The following is a 17,500-nucleotide window of genomic DNA, read 5'->3' on the forward strand; positions in this document are numbered from 1 at the left end:
AAGAGAGAGGAGAGAATGGGAGCGAGAGAGAGAAGATGGAAGAGAGAGGAGAGAAGGGGAGCGAGAGAGAGAGCCAGACAGAGATGGAGACAAACTGCCACTCTGGCATGTCTCAGGAGCCATTATTGTTGCCGTGCAACATTAATTCAGCCCTGTATGAACTAATATCCATTCAGCTCAATTTGTGGGACTGTCCTCACTTTAAATAGTGTTTAGCCACTTAACTGAATACAGGGAGTTCATTGGCCAGCTCCTCCTAGTTACTCAACTCACTTCATAGGCTAGTGTATGGGTGTGTGTTCAGTTTATGAGGAGCGTGTGTGTGTGTGTGCATGCGTGCGTGTGTGTGTAATATGGGAGGGTAGCAGCTCTGAGGAATGTGTTCTCTCCCCCACTGTTCCACTGAGACTCCAACAAAACAGAGAGAGAGAGAGAGAGAGAGAGTGGGAGAGAGGCCCAGCACTACATAATGGTTATATCTGAGGTGCCCATTGCTTATCTGGATGGGCGGCGTTGAGTTAATTTATGAGGCGCTCAAAACTGATGGTGAACCAGTCAAAAACAAAACACATGTGGACATGTTGGAGAGAAACAGGGAAACATCTGATCATGGATTAAAGACATAACATCATCCAGGGACATCAGAGTTCAATGGGACAGTCTTGGGGGAATTGTAGTTCAATGGGACAGCCTTGGGGGAATTAGAGTTCAATGGGACAGCCTTGGGGGAATCAGAGTGCAATGGGACAGCCTTGGGGGAATCAGAGTTCAATGGGACAGCCTTGGGGGAATTAGAGTTCAATGGGACAGCCTTGGGGGAATTAGAGTTCAATGTGACAGCCTTGGGGGAATTAGAGTTCAATGGGACAGCCTTGGGGGAATTAGAGTTCAATAGGACAGCCTTAGGGGAATCAGAGTTCAATGGGACAGCCTTGGGGGAATTAGAGTGCAATGGGACAGCCTTGGGGGAATCAGAGTTCAATGGGGCAGCCTTGGGGACATTAGAGTTCAATGGGACAGCCTTGGGGGAATTAGAGTGCAATGGCACAGCCTTGGGGAATTAGAGTGCAATGGCACAGCCTTGGGGGAATTAGAGTGCAATGGGACAGCCTTGGGGGAATCAGAGTTCAATGGGACAGCCTCGGGGAAATCAGAGTTCAATGGGACAGCCTTGGGGGAATTAGAGTTCAATGGGACAGCCTTGAGGGAATTAGAGTGCAATGGCACAGCCTTGGGGGAGTTAGAGTGCAATCGGACAGCCTTGGGGGAATCAGAGTTCAATGGGACAGCCTTGGGGAATCAGATTTCAATGGGACAGCCTTGGGGAAATCAGAGTTCAATGGGACAGCCTTGGGGAAATCAGAGTTCAATGGGACAGCCTTGGGGGAATCAGAGTTCAATGGGACAGCCTTGGGGGAATTAGAGTGCAATGGCACAGCCTTGGGGGAATTAGAGTGCAATGGCACAGCCTTGGGGGACTTACAGTGCAATGGGACAGCCTTGGGGGAATCAGAGTTCAATGGGAAAGCCTTGGGGGAATTAGAGTGCAATCGGACAGCCTTGGGGGAATCAGAGTTCAATGGGACAGCCTTGGGGAATCAGATTTCAATGGGACAGCCTTGGGGAAAACAGAGTTCAATGGGACAGCCTTGGGGAAATCAGAGTTCAATGGGACAGCCTTGGGGGAATCAGAGTTCAATGGGACAGCCTTGGGGGAATTAGAGTGCAATGGGACAGCCTTGGGGGAATCAGAGTTCAATGGGACAGCCTTGGGGAAATCAGAGTTCAATGGGACAGCCTTGGGGGAATCAGAGTTCAATGAGACAGCCTTGGGGAAGGACACGTGTGTTGGTGTTTTAAACAGACCAATGGGCTTTTATTAGGTACTTCTGCACCGCTAACAGACTCTTAATACCACGACTGATATAAACATGTGAGAACACGTAGACCGTCCTCCATTCACCTCTCCTTCTTTCACCCTTAGGGGGATCCAAGACTGAGCCATGGAGAACAGACACCATATTAGAATGGATAAATGCTGGTCCTTGGTCCGTGCGCATGTGGAGTGTGTGATGTAAATTGCGTGGGTGTGGGTGATTGGCTAAACAGATGGTTACGTCAAAAGTTCAACTCATCGGAACTTTTCTCCGTGAAAATGGATGAAAATTGTATGGATATGGACACCTCACCTACGCTGACCCTCGACCTACGACTCCCATTGAGATTGGAAATCACTAGGGCCAAGGACCTCACAATACAATACTACTCACTTGCCGATACGATATGTGTTGCGATTCGATACTGGGGTTTTATTCGCGATTTGATGTTCCAAACTTTTTGCTCACCATATGTCTGCTGCGGAGAGACGAGAGATCATGAGAAAATACATTTTCAGGCATCATGGAAATAAAAGTGCTGTTTAAAAAGAAGATTAGGAACAAGCTATAGGATGAAAAATGTCCTGAGTTTTAGCGTAGGTACAGCCGACTAGCTCTAGCTAACATTGCCTAGCAACATTTTTTAAATATATAATATACAGTATATGTACACTAATCTATACTTTGAGTCAACGTATCAATATAATATCGTCCAAAATAATAATGCGATATGTATCATCCCCCCCCCCCCATCCCTAGGAACCACGGATAAAGGTCAAATCAACAAGCCAGTCTGGTCTCACCATTATACATTATACTTTCACCATCATTTTCTTCTCTTCTCTGCGCTCTGTAGTTTCTTCCGCTCTTTTTGATCGGGAACCAGCGTGTCGTGTGTGTGTGTGTGTGTGTGTGTGTGTGTGTGTGTGTGTGTGTGTGTGTGTGTGTGTGTGTGTGTGTGTGTGTGTGTGTGTGTGTGTGTGTGTGTGTGTGTGTCAGGAAGTACACATGCGGTGTTGTACTCTTTGATGATAAAGGACTAAGGTCCCTCATATATACTGTCATCTGGAAGATAGCTGGAGGGCTGACAACACACACACACACACGCCCCACCCCCTCCCACACACACAGAGAAAAATAATTTGCTACAGGGTGACTGTCTAAATGATTGAACGCTATTTTTCTCTCCTTCCTTCTTTCTCTCCCTCCTTCCCCCTCACTCCTCCTTTTCTGTCAACTCACAGGTGGTGTCCTCTCATCAGAAACACACTGAGACCAGCTTGACAGCACAGGACGGAAGGAGAGAGAGAGAGAGAGAGAGAGAGAGAGAGAGAGAGAGAGAGAGAGAGAGAGAGGGAGCGAGAGAGTCGACATCTGTGAATCACATCAAGGCAGCTGTGGTTAGAGTGTACTGCAGTTATTTTACGAACGAGAGGCAGAGAGGGGGACAGAAGTGGAGAGAAGGAGAGAGAAGGACAAAAGGAGGGGGGGCCTGGGTGAGTTTCCAAGCCCAGGACGGTGAACCCTGATCGGGGGGTCTTTCAGGCGACAGTGGGGTTAGACCAGGCCCCTGGAGTTCCTTTGGAGAGATGAGGACCTCTGAGAAGACGGTGTTTAGACACAGGTGAAAATCAAATGAATCGTGACTCTAATGGATCCTGTGATTACAACATGGATTGACCTTTTTCTTCTTCTCATCTGAAGGGATCTAAACAATAACTGTTTAGTTGACTCTGTGGATCTGAAACTGCCCCACTCATCTGAAGGGATCTAAACAATAACTGTTTAGTTGACTCTGTGGATCTGAAACTGCCCCACTCATCTGAAGGGATCTAAACAATAACTGTTTAGTTGACTCTGTGGATCTGAAACTGCCCCACTCATCTGAAGGGATCTAAACAATAACTGTTTAGTTGACTCTGTGGATCTGAAACTGCCCCACTCATCTGAAGGGATCTAAACAATAACTGTTTAGTTGACTCTGTGGATCTGAAACTGCCCCACTCATCTGAAGGGATCTAAACAATAACTGTTTAGTTGACTCTGTGGATCTGAAACTGCCCCACTCATCTGAAGGGATCTAAACAATAACTGTTTAGTTGACTCTGTGGATCTGAAACTGCCCCACTCATCTGAAGGGATCTAAACAATAACTGTTTAGTTGACTCTGTGGATCTGAAACTGCCCCACTCATCTGAAGGGATCTAAACAATAACTGTTTAGTTGACTCTGTGGATCTGAAACTGCCCCACTCATCTGAAGGGATCTAAACAATAACTGTTTAGTTGACTCTGTGGATCTGAAACTGCCCCACTCATCTGAAGGGATCTAAACAATAACTGTTTAGTTGACTCTGTGGATCTGAAACTGCCCCACTCATCTGAAGGGATCTAAACAATAACTGTTTTGGCCTTGGATTTCTTTCACATATCATTTTTTTGCTGGAGTTTTGTGTTTTTTTCCAATATGTTTTTTTCATGCAGTAATTGAGACTGCTCTGTAACCTTGGTAACCAAGCGGTAACCAAGCGTCAACTGAGCGGTAACCATGGCAGCAGCCTATCGCGTGGTAGTGAGCAGTGTTAGTTGCTACAGCAGCGTGGTGGTGGACCGTCGGGCTCAGAGTCACGCGGTGCACTACTGCTCCGGGTCATGTGGGGCGCTGTCCCAGGGACTGGACTGTACTGTTGCCCATCGCAGCACCTGCTCCGAGCTGCTGACCGCCCCCTCACACACACACGCTCACACACACCCCGACCCCTCACACACATTCACACACAACCTGACCCGAAACGCTAACTCTCCTCACCAAATCCCCAACAGCTGTAAATTTAGTATCACCAGCTCTATCGGGAGTTTTGGTGTTCCTAATGATCCTAACAGTGTGTATGGTGTGGTGGGGGAGGACAGTCCTCCATGGCGAGGTAAGAAGGCCAACACTACCACCACTACTACCAGCTCTGGTCCTGACCGGCCTCTCCAGAGCTCTGGTCCTGACCGGCCTCTCCAGAGCTCTGGTCCTGACCGGCCTCTCCAGAGCTCTGGTCCTGACTGTCCTCTCCAGAGCTCTGGTCCTGACCGGCCTCTCCAGAGCTCTGCCAGTCTGAAGGACATCACAGGTGAAGCCATCAACCTGGCCAGTGGCAAACTCAAAGAGTTCTCTTTCGAGAAGCTCCGCCTCTCCACCAGTCACGTGACCTTCAGGAAAGGTCGCAAGGTCAGGCCGGACTCCTACAGCCGTCGGTCCACGGACCTCGACATCGTCTACGGACACTTCACCGGGAACGTCGGAGGAACCGGGAATGGGACTATTACTGGAAATGGAAACGCCAATGATGAGAACCTGCCTCCTTTCAGCGACACCATCAAAGTGCTCAAAGGCCTATCGCCTGCAGGCATCACTGCCGGGGGCGGGTCTCTATCCACAACCAGCCTATCCAGTGTCTCCAGGGCTGGGGGAGGGTCTACCAGTAGCCTATCCAGCGCCTGCTCTGGTTCCTTGGAGGCGGGGCTAAACACAGTGGCGTCTCTCTACCTCAGCTCATTAGCCGACGAGTCCCTCATCGCCCGGTTACTGGAGAAGACCCGTGCAGGGGAGGAGGGAGGAGTGGGAGGAGCAGGGGGGGAAGACATACGGGCCTGTCTGGACATTCTGGTCAAGTGTTCAGAGGACTTGAAGAAATGTACTGACATCATCAAGCAGTGTATCAGTCGGAAGAGTCCCGGGGGAGGGGAAGATGGGGGAGCCAGTCCAGAGAGCATCTACAGAGCTGTGATGACCAGACTGAGCTCCTATCTGAAGAAACTGCCTCTAGAGCTGGAGGGGGCTGGGTTAGGGTTAGGGTCAGGGGCTGGAGGTCAAGGGTCAGGGATTGGAGGTAATAGCGAGTTGGCCGAGCTGGTTAGTAGTCTCCATATGCTGCAGCAAGCTGCTGTCCCCTTCTCACCCATATTTGGGAATGATCAACCGCCACGGTATGAGGATGTTGTTCAGAACCCTCCCTTACCCAAGAGCAGGGATATACTGCCACCCTCGTCACTCGCTCCAGACTCTTCTCTCTCTTTGTCCACTACGCCTGAGACAGCAGGGAGACATAAGGTTCAGACCAACGGGCTGCAGCACACACACACTCTGTCACACACACACTCTCCCTCACCGCACACACACACGTTGTCTATTTCTACCCCTCCAACCCAGGCACACACACCTTCATCGCAAACGCACACTCCGTCAGAGCGAACACACACTCCGTCCATCTCCCCCATGGAGGCTCTCTTCATTGAGGAGGACGCAGACCTGGGAAGGGGGCTGAACAGGGCTTCCAGACACACACACTCACACACACCGACCAGAAGCCTCACACACACTCTCAGTCGGAACGGGACAGCTTTTAGTCCACACACACCCCCCAGCTCTGCGCACACACACCTCAGCCCCAATCTGTCACACGTACACGTTACACACACACTCCAGTCTGCCGGTGAAGACCTCACCTGCCCCCCAACCTCCGAACACACCCCTCCTGTCACTCATAGAGACGACGACATCGACAGGCTTCTGATGGACTTGGAGTGTCTTTCGCAGAGCATGGGTCGTGAGAGAGACAGAGTCAGAGAGGGAGAGAGAGAAAGAGAGGCGGAGCCCCCTCTCCCCGTTAAGACCAGACAGAGGGGGACAGGACAGGGGAACACCTCCCCACAAACCCAACCCTCTCTCCAGACACAAACCCAAATCAACCCCCAGGCTCAAAGGCCTGTTCCTGTTAGCCACCTAACCGCTAACGCCCAGGCCACTAGGTCGACCCCCAGCTCCCCTGCTCCTCTTCTCCAGGCAGAGGGCAGCATGGTGGGGCTGGGAGATGAGGAGGACAGGGCCCTGCTGCTGAGGATCCTGGAGAGCATTGAGAGCTTTGCCCAGGAGCTGGTGGACTCTGGGGGTAGTCCTGGGAACACTGGGAAGACTGGGGCTCAGAGCAAAGAGAAGGAGGTGATGAGACTCCTACAGGACACTCTGGCTACTGCAGCCAAGACTGACACTCTGACGCAGGCCAAACTACCTGGATCTCCACCAGCTGGGCAAGGTGACTGTCCATATCCATCTATTCCTATTTACGGTATTGTGTATATGTTGCACGGTTATTCTTTCTATGTATGTGAACTGAACTGTGTCTTTACCTACAGATGGACCTGTAACCACGCCTGCACCCAGACCTACATCTGGTGCTGTATCCACGCCTGCACCCAGACCTACATCTGGTGCTGTATCCACGCCTGCACCCAGACCTACATCTGGTGCTGTATCCACGCCTGCACCCAGACCTACATCTGGTGCTGTATCCACGCCTGCACCCAGACCTACATCTGGTGCTGTATCCACGCCTGCACCCAGACCTACATCTGGTGCTGTATCCACGCCTGCACCCAGACCTACATCTGGTGCTGTATCCACGCCTGCACCCAGACCTACATCTGGTGCTGTATCCACGCCTGCACCCAGACCTACATCTGGTGCTGTATCCATGCCTGCACCCAGACTTACAGCTGGAGCTGTTCCTACAGCTCTACCTGTCTCTTCAGCTCCCACACCTGTCCCTGTCCCTGTCCCCACAACCCTAGCAGAGTCTGTCGCTACAGACCATGCTACACCTTCTGCCCTACCCACACCTTTTCCACCACCTACAGTCGTACCCACACCTTCAGAAGCAGCCGCTAAACGTGAACATCCACCTGTAGCTGACCTGACAGCGGTACTTACCACCACGGCCACCCCTCCACCGGCTGTAACACCTGTCCCCTCCCCTGTCCCACCCCCTACACCCTCCCCTGTCCCGCCCCCTACACCCTCCCCTGTCCCGCCCCCTACACCCACACCTGGAGAGACACCTGTTGCAACCATCACTGCTCCTCCTGTTGCCGTGAGACACCCGGTTGCCCCTAGCGATGTGGTTGCCCTGAGAGACATCGGCTCGACGCTGCTCATCCAGCAGACGCCCGAGGTGATCAGAGTGAGTACCACTGACTGACGTGTGTGTGTGTGTGTGTGTGTGTGTTTGTGTGTGCGTGTGTGTGTGTGTCAGGCTGTCAGACTGGGAGGAGGGAGGCAGAGACAGGGAGGGAGGCAGAGACAGGGAGGGAGGCAGAGACAGAGAGGGAGGCAGAGAGAGAGAGAGAGGGAGGCAGAGACAGTGAGGGAGACAGAGACAGGGAGGGAGGCAGAGACATTGAGGGAGACAGAGACAGGGAGGGAGGCAGAGACAGTGAGGGAGACAGAGACAGGGAGGGAGGCAGAGACAGAGAGGGAGGCAGAGACAGAGAGGTAGGCAGAGACAGAGAGGGAGGCAGAGACAGGGAGGGAGGCAGAGACAGGGAGGGAGGCAGAGACAGGGAGGGAGGCAGAGACAGAGAGAGAGAGAGAGAGAGAGAGAGAGAGAGAGAGGGAGACAGAGAGAGGAGGAAAGGAAGAGGTGGAGACAAAGTGGTGGCCAGCTCTCTCCTCTCCTCTGGAATGTTTGGGGTAGTTTAGGGCTTTGTGCTGTCACAGGAGACAGAGCATTATTGCTCTGTGTTTGTGTGTGTGCGTGAGTGTGTCAGTATGTTAAAGTGGGAGGTACTTTAGGTTCCTGGGTGTTCCGTCAGTGCTGGGTGCCATGGTAACGTCATAAATACAGGGCCTTCAGGAAGTAGTCACACCCCTTGACTTATTCCACATGTTGTTTTGTTACAGACAGAATTTAATATGGATTAAATATATTTATATCACCCATCTACGCACAATACCACATAATGACAAAGTGAAAACATGTTTTAGACATTTTTGCATATTTATTGTAAATTAAATACAGAAATATCTAGTTTACATAAGTATCCACACCAATACATGTTAGAAGCACCTTTGGCAGTGATTATAGCTGTGAGTCTTTCTGGGTAAGTCACTAAGAGCTTTATACACCTGGATTGTACAATATTTGAACATTATTCTTAAAAAAAAAAAAAATTTTAGGCCATTCAGGACATTCAATATTGTCTTGGTAAAAAACTCTAGTGTAGATACGTGTTTTAGGTTAATGTCCTGTTGAATGGTGAATTTGTCTCCCAGTGTCTGTTGGAAAGCAGACTGAACCAGGTTTTCCTCCAGGATATTGCCGGTGATTTTCTCTATTCCGTTTCTTTTTAATTTGATTTATCCTAACAATAACAAGCAAACCCATAATAGGATGCACTCACCACCATTCTTGGAAATATAAAGAGTGATACTCAGTGGTGTGTTGTGTTGGATTTACCCCAAACATAACTTTATGTCCTGAATACAAATCGTTCATTGCTTTGCCACAGTTTTGTACAGTTTTACTTTATTTAGTTCCTTGTTGCAAACAGGATGCATGTTTTAGAATATGTTTTATTCTGTACAGGCTTCCTTCTTTTCACTCTGTCATTTAGGTTAGTATTGTGGAGTAACTACAATGTTGTTGATCCATCCTCAGTTTTCTCCTATCACAACCATTAAACTCTGTAACTGTTTTAAAGTCACCATTGACCTCATGGTAAAATCCCTGAGCTGTTTCCTTCCTCTACAGCATCTGAATGACTTTCATGTTTAATTCATTTGTAAAAATGTCTGAAAACATAACTCCGTTTTGACATTATGGGGTATTGTGTTTAGACCAGTGACACAACATCTCAATTGAATCCATTTTAAATTCTGTCTGTAACACAACAACATGTGGAGAAAGTCAAGGGGTGTGAACACTTCCTGAAGGCCCTGTATGTGGCCTACATATCAACATGGAGTAAGGTTACACAGCATGGTCAATCAACAGACAGGAAAGGTAGACGGAAAGAGAGAAGGAGGGATGACAAGGAGAGAGAGAGAGAGAGGAATGTACTGTAGATTAAGTGGTCCACTCACAGGCTCTCCTCTCTGATTGGTTGAAGTGTTATTTTGGGACTAGTCTCTGTTGTTGTAGTCACAGGCAGAACGGGTGTGTGCGTGTGCGTGTGCGTGTGTGCGTGTGTGTGTGTGTGTGTGTGTCGGGGGGGGGCTGATTGGAGCACAGCAGGAGAGGGTGGGGGCTGTTGGCATTGGGAATGTTAATGGTGTTGTTACCAAGCACACACACACACACACACACACACACACACACACACACACACACTAGGCTGACAGATAGAGGTGTGATGGGGACCTAAATCTGTCTACTACGGCATCTTGCTAACAGACTCACTGTCGCCACAGTGTAAACGGACCCTGTGTGTGTGTGTGTGTGTGTGTGTGTGCGTGTGTTTGTGTGTGTCTGTCGCCAAAGGGTAGGCTGACCCATTGCTACTGTTAGGTCACAGCTGAGTTTAGGAATAGCTGTGTGTGTGTGTGTGTGTGTGTGTGTGTGTGTGTGTGTGTGTGTGTGTGTGTGTGTGTGTGTGTGTGTGTGTGTGTGTGTGTGTGTGTGTGTGTGTGTCTGTGTGTCTGTGTGTCTGTGTGTTTGTGTGTGTGTGTGTGGTGCTTTCTGACACCCGATGCCTCTTTGGCACTCTGAGAATTATGCAAATACACCCCAGCGCCAACCCCGCCCCATGCCCTAATTAAACATTACCCTGTCAGTCACACTGAAGTGCGACACAGGGGTCCAAAGGCAGTGTGTGTGTGTGTGTGTGTGTGTGTGTGTGTGTGTGTGTGTGTGTGTGTGTGTGTGTGTGTGTGTGTGTGTGTGTCTGGTGACAGAGTAATATAGGCCTTTCTGCACCTGTCAGAGTGTTTCCATTAATCACCATGGAGACCAGGAGGCAAGGCCAGATGAATCCAAGGCCAGGCAAGCCAGTCGAATGCAGAGCAGAGAGCAAGACAAGACTAGCAGACAGACAGCAGAGAGCAGACTAGCCATTTGGAGCCCAGAACAGAAATTAGGGATAGCCAACCCTCCTCCTACCCTTCTACAGTGACTGCATTTCAAATGGCACCCTATTCCCTTGACCAGGGCCCTAGGCACTAGGGTGCCATTCGAGACGAAGCCAGGCACAAGATAATAGAGCTGAAGGAAAACGTGTGAGAAAGAGAAGAGGTCGACAAGATGAATGGAGGGGTAAACAACAGGGGTTGTTGTCTTGGTGTCGGTACTTAATGACATCAGCTCCTGAATGCTTCCACAGGAAATGAGGTCACAGCAGGAAGCTCAGCCAAGCGGTGAAAGAAGCCCCCTCCCCCACTTTCCCACTACTTCCCTCTCTAACACAAAAATACACACACAGACACACCTTGGACTCATGGAGTCAGTGTTGCTGTGTGTAAGGAGTTTCCAACACTGACAATAGCCTCCAAGGTTAGCCACCCACACACACACACACACACACACACACACACACACACACACACACACACACACACACACACACACACACACACACACGAAGCCTCCAGTCCCATGGTGACATCATACACCACTCCCAGTGCAGGCTGGGATATTGTCCAAACAATATTTCCCAGACACACACACATAGAAAGAGAGAGAGAATAGAGAACAACATCTGAAGAACTACACTTGATGCCATCACATTCCTCCACACACACACACACACACACACACACACACACACACACACACACACACACACAGAGGTAAGGATTAACATGTAACAGTCTCTCCGGTCACCTTAGTAACCATTGTCTGTTTACACAACTTCCTACATTTGTAATACGTTTGTGTCTGTGTGTCCTGCAGCTCTCTGCTGTCATCTAGTTTTACTCTGCTGTTAACACACAGAGTTAAACAGGAGACATTCACCAGGGGCGACTTCATCCTCCTCCTGCTTCATCTAGGAGCTCTGCCTCCATCTGTTGGAGGAGAGGGGTACTGCAGTACAAGAGGTCTGCTGGAGGACAGGGGTACTGCAGTACAAGAGGTCTGCTGGAGGACAGGGGTACTGCAGTACAAGAGGTCTGTTGGAGGAGAGGGGTACTGCAGTACAAGAGGTCTGTTGGAGGAGAGGGGTACTGCAGTACAAGAGGTCTGCTGGGGGAGAGGGGTACTGCAGTACAAGAGGTCTGTTGGAGGAGAGGGGTACTGCAGTACAAGAGGTCTGCTGGAGGACAGGGGTACTGCAGTACAAGAGGTCTGCTGGAGGACAGGGGTACTGCAGTACAAGAGGTCTGTTGGAGGAGAGGGGTACTGCAGTACAAGAGGTCTGTTGGAGGAGAGGGGTACTGCAGTACAAGAGGTCTGCTGGGGGAGAGGGGTACTGCAGTACAAGAGGTCTGTTGGAGGAGAGGGGTACTGCAGTACAAGAGGTCTGCTGGAGGACAGGGGTACTGCAGTACAAGAGGTCTGCTGGAGGACAGGGGTACTGCAGTACAAGAGGTCTGTTGGAGGAGAGGGGTACTGCAGTACAAGAGGTCTGTTGGAGGAGAGGGGTACTGCAGTACAAGAGGTCTGCTGGGGGAGAGGGGTACTGCAGTACAAGAGGTCTGCTGGAGGAGAGGGGTACTGCAGTACAAGAGGTCTGCTGGAGGACAGGGGTACTGCAGTACAAGAGGTCTGTTGGAGGAGAGGGGTACTGCAGTACAAGAGGTCTGCTGGGGGAGAGGGGTACTGCAGTACAAGAGTTCTGCTGGGGGAGAGGGGTACTGCAGTACAAGAGGTCTGCTGGGGGAGAGGAGTACCCCCTACAGATGTACAGGGGAGGGTAAAGGAGGAGAGAAGAGAAGCAGGTGTTTATCTGGATCTGAGTGGGTCTAGGAGAGAGAGAGAGAGCAGGTGTTTATCTGGATCTGAGTGGGTCTAGGAGAGAGAGAGAGAGCAGGTGTTTATCTGGATCTGAGTGGGTCTAGGAGAGAGAGAGAGAGAAGGTGTTTATCTGGATCTGAGTGGGTCTAGGAGAGAGAGAGAGAGAAGGTGTTTATCTGGATCTGAGTGGGTCTAGGAGAGAGAGAGAGAGAAGGTGTTTATCTGGATCTGAGTGGGTCTAGGAGAGAGAGAGAGAGCAGGTGTTTATCTGGATCTGAGTGGGTCTAGGAGAGAGAGAGAGAGAAGGTGTTTATCTGGATCTGAGTGGGTCTAGGAGAGAGAGAGAGAGAAGGTGTTTATCTGGATCTGAGTGGGTCTAGGAGAGAGAGAGAGAGAAGGTGTTTATCTGGATCTGAGTGGGTCTAGGAGAGAGAGAGAGAGAAGGTGTTTATCTGGATCTGAGTGGGTCTAGGAGAGAGAGAGAGAGGTGTTTATCTGGATCTGAGTGGGTCTAGGAGAGAGAGAGAGAGAAGGTGTTTATCTGGATCTGAGTGGGTCTAGGAGAGAGAGAGAGAGAAGGTGTTTATCTGGATCTGAGTGGGTCTAGGAGAGAGAGAGAGAGAAGGTGTTTATCTGGATCTGAGTGGGTCTAGGAGAGAGAGAGAGAGGTGTTTATCTGGATCTGAGTGGGTCTAGGAGAGAGAGAGAGAGAAGGTGTTTATCTGGATCTGAGTGGGTCTAGGAGAGAGAGAGAGAGAAGGTGTTTATCTGGATCTGAGTGGGTCTAGGAGAGAGAGAGAGAGAAGGTGTTTATCTGGATCTGAGTGGGTCTAGGAGAGAGAGAGAGAACATATATGTTACAGTGCAATCTGGCAGGTTTCTGAAATAGTTAGGAAATAGTCTGTGTTATGTGTTAACTACTGGGTCTGGTCAGCTTCTAACTCAGACACATAGTGCCCTCTTGTCTGCGGATGTGCGCGCGCGTGTGTGTGTGTGTGTGTGTGTCTGTGTGTGTGTGTGTGTGTGTGTGTGTGTGTGTGTGTGTGTGTGTGTGTGTGTTGGGAGAGGAAGTCAGTCTGGGAATAGAGCAGAGATGTGAAATGTGTTTCCTCGTTGTTGGCACGGTTGCCCTTAGAACATTCCGACCGATGCAGCCAATCCAAGCCAAGGGTCGTTACCACGGAGATGGCATTTATGCATGCCTATTTTCAAGTGTGTGTGTGTGTGTGTGTGTGTGTGTGTGTGTGTGTGTGTGTGTGAAGTCTGCCTAGTTGCTGCAGCAGAAATAAGCCTATAGAGTTAAGCCAACCCCTTGTACCATTTGACAACAATAAAGGACATCACAGTGACACTTGACAGTTCATCTATGGCACTTTCATAAATGTTGTTGTGAAAACACGTATTCAACTGTTGTTGATTTGAGTGTACAAGCCAGTCCAACTTAATTATAACACTCTTCTTACACCACACGTCAATGACAAAGTACTTCCTGCTAATGCACTAGCTATCGCTGGTGGATAAGGGAAGGTAGCATGTGTTGAAGGTTTGTTGACCTTTCTCTGAAATATTGATGTAATTTCACATGATGCTTCCACTTTAAAATAATAACAACCTGTAGGCGTTAGTAATTGTTTACTTAAAAGTGAAGAGATTAGGGGAGGAGAGAAGAGAGGAGGAGAGGGGAGGGGAGGAGAGAGGAGGGGGGGCGGGAATATGATAAGAGGAGGGTAGAGGAAAAGGGAGGGCAGGAGAGGGGAGGAGAGAAGAGAGGAGGAGATGGGAGGAGAGAAGAGAGGAGGAGAGGCGAGGGGAGGAGAGAGGAGGGGGGCGGAAATATGATAAGAGGAGGGTAGAGGAAAAGGGAGGGCAGGAGAGGGGAGGAGAGAAGAGAGGAGGAGATGGGAGGAGAGAAGAGAGGAGGAGAGGCGAGGGGAGGAGAGAGGAGGGGGGCGGAAATATGATAAGAGGAGGGTAGAGGAAAAGGGAGGGCAGGAGAGGGGAGGAGAGAAGAGAGGAGGAGATGGGAGGAGAGAAAAGAGGAGGAGAGGGGAGAGAAGAGAGGAGGAGAGGGGAGGAGAGAAGAGAGGAGGGGAGGGGAGAAGAGAGGAGGAGAGGGGAGGGGAGGGGAGGGGAGGGGAGAAGAGAGGAGAGGAGAGGAGAGGAGGAGAGGCGAGGGGAGAAGAGAGGAGGAGATGGGAGGGGAGAAGAGAGGAGGAGAGGGGAGGAGAGAAGAGAGGAGGGGAGGGGAGAAGAGAGGAGGAGAGGGGTGGAGAGAAGAGAGGAGGAGATGGGAGGAGAAGAGAGGAGGAGATGGGAGGAGAGAAGAGAGGAGGAGAGGGGAGGGGAGGAGAGAGGAGGGGGGGGGCGGGAATATGATAAGAGGAGGGTAGAGGAAAAGGGAGGGCAGGAGAGGGGAGGAGAGAAGAGAGGAGGAGATGGGAGGAGAGAAGAGAGGAGGAGAGGCGAGGGGAGGAGAGAGGAGGGGGGCGGAAATATGATAAGAGGAGGGTAGAGGAAAAGGGAGGGAAGGAGAGGGGAGGAGAGAAGAGAGGAGGAGATGGGAGGAGAGAAAAGAGGAGGAGAGGGGAGAGAAGAGAGGAGGAGAGGGGAGGAGAGAAGAGAGGAGGGGAGGGGAGAAGAGAGGAGGGGAGGGGAGGGGAGGGGAGGGGAGAAGAGAGGAGAGGAGAGGAGGAGAGGCGAGGGGAGAAGAGAGGAGGAGACAGGAGGGGAGAAGAGAGGAGGAGAGGGGAGGAGAGAAGAGAGGAGGGGAGGGGAGGGGAGAAGAGAGGAGGAGAGGGGTGGAGAGAAGAGAGGAGGAGATGGGAGGAGAGGAGAGGAGGAGATGGGAGGAGAGAAGAGAGGAGGAGAGGGGAGGAGAGAAGAGAGGAGGAGACGGGAGGGGAGAAGAGAGGAGGAGAAGGGAGGAGAGAAGAGAGGAGGAGAGGGGAGGAGAGAAGAGAGCAGGGGAGGGGAGAAGAGAGGAGGAGAGGGGAGGGGAGAAGAGAGGAGGAGAGGCGAGGGGAGAAGAGAGGAGGAGAGGCGAGGGGAGAAGAGAGGAGGGGAGGGGACGGGAGAAGAGAGGAGGAGAGGGGAGGGGAGAAGAGAGGAGGGGGGCGGAAAGCGATAAGAGAAGGGTAGAGGAAAAGGGAGGGCAGGAGAGGAGAGGGGAGGGGAGAAGAGAGGAGGAGAGGGCAGGAGAGGGGAAGAGAGAAGTGAGGAGGAGAGGGGAGAGAGGAGGGGGGCAGAAAGCGATAAGAGGAGGGTAGAGGAAAAGGGAGGACAGGAGAGGGGAGGACGAGGCCTAGGGTCAGTCTAGTGGACTGGTTTAAGCCGCTACCTCTGGTGCACAAATACCACTGCAGCATGGACTCAAATCCACTGCTATTACAGCGCTCTCTTTTCTCCTCTTTTCTCTCTAATTCTGTACTGCCCCACTCCTTTACAAAAAGACAAACGAAAAGAAGAAGAGGTTAGGGGAGGAGAGAAGGAGGTAAGTGGAAGAGAGAAGGACGTAAGGGAAGAAGAGACGAGAAGAGAGGAGAAGCCTGTCAGTTGGTCAACGAGGAAAAGAGCACGCAGCTGGGTCAATGACATCTGTTCAGGGTCTGCTTACACACACACATACGCACGCACGCACGCACGCACGCAAGCACGCACACACACACACACACACACACACACACACTCATCTGCGCTTGTCTCTGAGATTTATGACTCACCAAGTGTAGGGGTGCTTTAGGAACAACCAACCCACGTTTTAGCTGTCACAAATAGCAGATAGCTTTTAGCATGATTCCACTGCCAGCACCGTTTAGCTACATACAGAGGCTTTGAAAAACGCTAATGGTGGACCGAGCTACTAATAATAGCACTGAGCAGTTGCAACATAAAACCACAACAAAGTTGTGTGAGCCACACAATCATTGAGACAATGTGTATTGCAAATCATGCAGGCAAAGAGAGAGACTTGCAGTGCTATTTACAAGTATTTGAACTTCTCCAGCTCTTGGAGGTGGCAGTGTGTGTGTGTGAGCGTGTGTGTGTGTGTGTGTGTGTGTGTGTGTGTGTGTGTGTGTGTGTGTGTGTGTGTGTGTGTGTGTGTGTGTGTGTGTGCGTGCGTGCGTGGAGGGGGAGAGCTGAAAACGCAAGGTGACTCCCTCACTGAGGGTTTGTGTCGTACACACGTACACACACACACACACACGGTGGGATTATTCACTTTATGTCGAGCGTGTCTGATGTTCCTGTCTTAACTCTCTCCCCTCCTGTCAGCTGTAGCGCTCTGTTCAGTTCTACTACCAACTGGTACGTGTGACCAATCCTCTCCTCCAACTTCCTGCAGCGTTTAGTTCCAGCCCTGCTCTAACATACCCGATTCTGTTAGTCAGGGGTTCATCAGGACATTGATTAGCTGAATCAGGTGTGTTAAGAGCAGGGCTGGAACAAAGCCCTGCACACCTAGTAGCTCTGTAGTAAGAGGATTGGTCACCCCTGTTATAGATTGTGAGACTCTCCCCGTGCAGCCTTTTGCTCTACCTGTAACTATGCTGCACCTAGTGAGGCCAGTAGCCACAGATGTTTTACCATTTGGTTAGTGGACTGGGCACTGGTTGACAGGCTAGACATACAGGAACACTGTAGACCAGCATTGAGGATTCTAGGTAATACACAGCCACGGCCACTAGATGGGGCTGAGCGATCCTTTAGTCCAGACTTCACTCAGAACATCCAGAATACTGTTGAGGCTAACTTTAGCCAGTGATGCTAGGGGATGGGGGGCAGGGGAGCGGGGAACACACAGATATGCAACACGACCAAACCAAACCCCCCGCCCTACCCTTTCGCTCAGGACAGCCGGTGTGTGTGTGTGTGTGTGTGTGTGTGTGTGTGTGTGTGTGTGTGTGTCGCAGCC

The 17,500-nt window shown here is 50.8% G+C and overlaps 1 protein-coding gene across 1 annotated transcript in view; it reads left to right on the plus strand.

The window, feature by feature from the left end:
- The window catches only part of LOC110497069 (serine/threonine-protein phosphatase 2A regulatory subunit B'' subunit alpha), a 53,500-nt gene that overhangs the window by 27,168 nt on the left and 8,832 nt on the right, over positions 1 to 17,500 (plus strand). The window contains exons 2-3 of the mRNA XM_036952124.1: positions 3,122 to 6,957; positions 7,058 to 7,881. Coding sequence (XP_036808019.1) covers positions 4,425 to 6,957; positions 7,058 to 7,881 — 3,357 coding nt within the window. The 5' untranslated portion in view covers positions 3,122 to 4,424. The remainder of the gene's footprint in view (positions 1 to 3,121; positions 6,958 to 7,057; positions 7,882 to 17,500) is intronic.

This window comes from Oncorhynchus mykiss, chromosome 18 (genome assembly GCF_013265735.2).
Source record: "Oncorhynchus mykiss isolate Arlee chromosome 18, USDA_OmykA_1.1, whole genome shotgun sequence".
NCBI lineage: Eukaryota > Metazoa > Chordata > Actinopteri > Salmoniformes > Salmonidae > Oncorhynchus > Oncorhynchus mykiss.